This window comes from Magnolia sinica, chromosome 6, assembly GCF_029962835.1.
Source record: "Magnolia sinica isolate HGM2019 chromosome 6, MsV1, whole genome shotgun sequence".
Lineage (NCBI taxonomy): Eukaryota > Viridiplantae > Streptophyta > Magnoliopsida > Magnoliales > Magnoliaceae > Magnolia > Magnolia sinica.
In genome coordinates, this window is record NC_080578.1 from 14,446,209 (window position 1) to 14,449,483 (window position 3,275).

The 3,275-nt window shown below is 44.9% G+C and overlaps 1 protein-coding gene across 1 annotated transcript; it reads left to right on the forward strand.

Moving 5' to 3' along the window:
- The first annotated feature begins 329 nt into the window (after positions 1–329).
- LOC131248340 (protein GRAVITROPIC IN THE LIGHT 1) lies at positions 330–2,860 on the forward strand. The gene has a single exon (XM_058248595.1). The coding sequence runs from the start codon at positions 679–681 to the stop codon at positions 2,104–2,106; it is 1,428 nt and encodes a 475-aa protein (XP_058104578.1). The 5' UTR covers positions 330–678; the 3' UTR covers positions 2,107–2,860.
- The last annotated feature ends 415 nt before the right edge of the window (positions 2,861–3,275 follow it).

The window sequence follows — 3,275 nt, forward strand, 5'->3', positions numbered from 1 at the left end:
ATCTCACACTCCTTCCAAACATGCCATTACTAAATTTTAAAGTGAGGTTAGCAATGAAATCTCATTTAATACAACTTAATACCATTGTACAAACATGCCCTTTATTAATAGTTTGGATGACAAATAAAGATTAGTGTGAGTCCTAGAAAAGTTTCCACGGTCAGAATCATTATGACCGCTGCTTACCGTGGTGTGGTCCACTTGAGCCTAGGATCTGCCTAAAATTTGGCCCCATATCATACGAAAAATGGCTGAACACTGTAGATAAAACCCATACATCACGGTGGCCACTCAAAGCTCCTGCCCGGCGGGGGTAGGACGCAATCCGCGTTCCTAATCGCACCAGAGGAATGCAATCCCCACAGTGACCCAACCGCGTGGACCCCATCAGGTGAGCTGGCTGAAAGATGGACGGTCAGGCGTGTGAGCAAAACCTCCACCAGAAAACCCAAAGAGCCTCTATTGGGCAGCTGGGCTGCTTCTAGAGGTAAAGATCCCTCCATCTTTCCAAAGATCCCACATATAATCAACAGACAGAGATCCTTTTCTTGCTAGACGCCCAACGAATAGCAGCTCTCTCTCTCTCTCTCTCTCAAGACGCCCAACGAATACTTCCATCTCTCTCTTTCTCTCTCTCTCTCTACACTGAAATTCCTTTCATATAACAAAAACCCAGGAATGATCTCAACGGAGCCGTCCTTAAAACCGCCCCAAATCTCTGAAATGTTCCAAAAGTTCGCCCTCGCCTTCAAGACCAAAACCATCGAATTCTTTGCCGAAGATGACACCGAATGCGACGACGCCTTCAACAACAACCATAACGATCTCTCTCTCCTCGACTCCACCGACGAGATCATCACCGGCCAACGTGTTGTCGTAATCAAACCCGACCACAACAAAACACCACTGCCCCTCTCCCAAAACAACAACGATAATCCCCAAACCCTCCAAAATATAACTTCTTCTCTTTTCGCCACCATTTCCTCCTTCAAGGCTTCCTATCTCCATCTCCAGACCGCCCATGCTCCCTTTGACGCCGATGCCATCCAGGCCGCTGATCGTGCTGCCGTGTCTCACCTTCAACGCCTCTCTGAGATGAAACGCTCGTATCAAGATTTCCTCAAAAACCCTAACCCTAGCCCTAATTTCCCCTTTGCGTCCTGCCTCGCAGCGCAGGTTGAGGAAAATCAGAGTCTGCTCCGTACTTTCGATATGGTCATCAACCGCCTCCAGTCCGACATCGACCGCAAGGACGGCGAAGTGTCCGCTCTGAAACAGCAGCTGGAATCAATTGAGGAGTCGAATTTGAGGCTCTCGAAGAGGTTGGAGATTTTCGACTCTGCTTCTTCTTCTGAGGTTTTGTTGTCTGTGGGTCTTTTTGATTCGGTGTTGCAGGACGCTTGTATGGCAGCCCACAGCTTTACCAAGACCTTGATCGATCTGATGAAGAATGCCGGGTGGGATTTGGGTTCAGCTGCAAATTCGGTTTATCCCGGCATCGAGTATGCAAAGAGAGGGCATAATCGGTATGCGTTTTTGTCCTACGTCTGCTTGGCAATGTTTGGAGGTTTCGATACGCCGAGTTTTGGTTTGGGAGGGAGTGAAATTGCAGCCGATTTGAGCATTCCAAGAAAGAAATTTCTGAGGGAGTTTGTAGAGCACGGTTCCGCTGATGCCATGGAGCTATTAAGCAGAAACCCAGATTGCAATTTTGCAAGATTTTGTGAGATGAAGTACCAGAATCTCATTCACCCAAATATGGAATCGTCGCTCTTCAGTAACTTGGATGATAATGAGTTGGTATTGAATTCTTGGCGATCTTCGAGTCCTTTCTATGAGTCATTTGTCAGCATGGCTAGTGTCGTGTGGATGCTGCACAAGTTGGCATTCTCATTCGATCCAACAGTTGGGATTTTTCAGGTGGGGAGAGGGGCTGATTTCTCCATGGTTTACATGGAAAACGTTGCTCGAAGAGGGGTTTTGGTTAATCCTGGCGGTGGTAAGGCAAGGGCGAAGGTGGGGTTTACGGTAATTCCGGGTTTTAGAGTTGGAAAAACAGTAATTCAGTGTCAGGTGTATCAGAATGCCATGAAATCTATAGAATAGTTCCTTGAAATTTGACGGCATGTAAGAAAATGCTACTTGCTTTCTGTATACTAGTATGAGCTGCTTGTGCAACGTTTACACATCTTCCAAAGAAAAACCCAGATCTGCCTGTATCGTAGCTTAGTCTTGAAACTGAATACAATACGTGTCGATTCTCATTTACTCTTGGTCGGTCACCCTCAAACTTGGTTATCGCTTCCTCTTCTGTTTTTGCTTGGCTGTGAATGTGTTTGTTCAACTTTCGCCATCGTCTTGCCAGCTTGCTTGGTTGGAAATCAAATGCAGCAGTTGCTTTCACAGGGCATTCTTTTAGTGAGTTTGGTCTTGAAGTTAGCAGGTCGGACTTCTCCTGGGCGTTGTCGGATGCTGGATCTCCATCCTGCACTGTGTTTTCTCAAGCGAATTGATGCTGAAATTGAAAGAATTCAAGATGAGATGCAGAAGTCATTGGATGTCTTGGTGTAGTTGCTCAGAAAATGTGGAGAGATGCGTTTCCGACAAAAGCCCATCAGCACTGACTGCCTCACCTCCGAGGCATTTTCACCTTTTGGTTTATCTTGCTCACTTTGCCGATGTTTCCGGTCAGATTTTTGCCTTGTTAATTTTCTTTTAGGAAGTGATAGAATGTAGAGCTGATTGTAAAGGAATGTTATTGTCTTTGGTTAGTTCGATACAGAAACTGTGGATCATCTCCTGTATCTAAAGATGGAATCAAAAGCATACATTAAAACAATGCAATCAAAATCATTGTGTACTTCTTCTTTGAAACTTGGGTGATTCTGTTATGAATGTGAATCGAGTTGGCTGATTGGGCTCATAGGATCTGATCCAGCGTTTTAGATTGTCATTGATATAGCTATTTTGCCTGTATCCTTTGGGGTTGATCCCATAGCTCAATTGGGTGGTAGATCTTGAGGTCATGGGTTTGGTCCCCTGCCAAGACAGAGATTCTGATTTGCCTTTTTGGGTAGGAAGAACCCAAAATGCGGACATGGAAACCCAATTGGAATCCTCGGGAAATGGAGAAGTGCAGAATTCATTAGTTATGTTGTTTGGTTTGTACTCTTGTTTTCTGTTGAAATGCTAAAAGGTCAACTGTGAAACACTGAGGGTTTACTCATTTCATATTTGGGAAAGAAAAAGAAAAACGAAAAACAAGAATGGAAAAT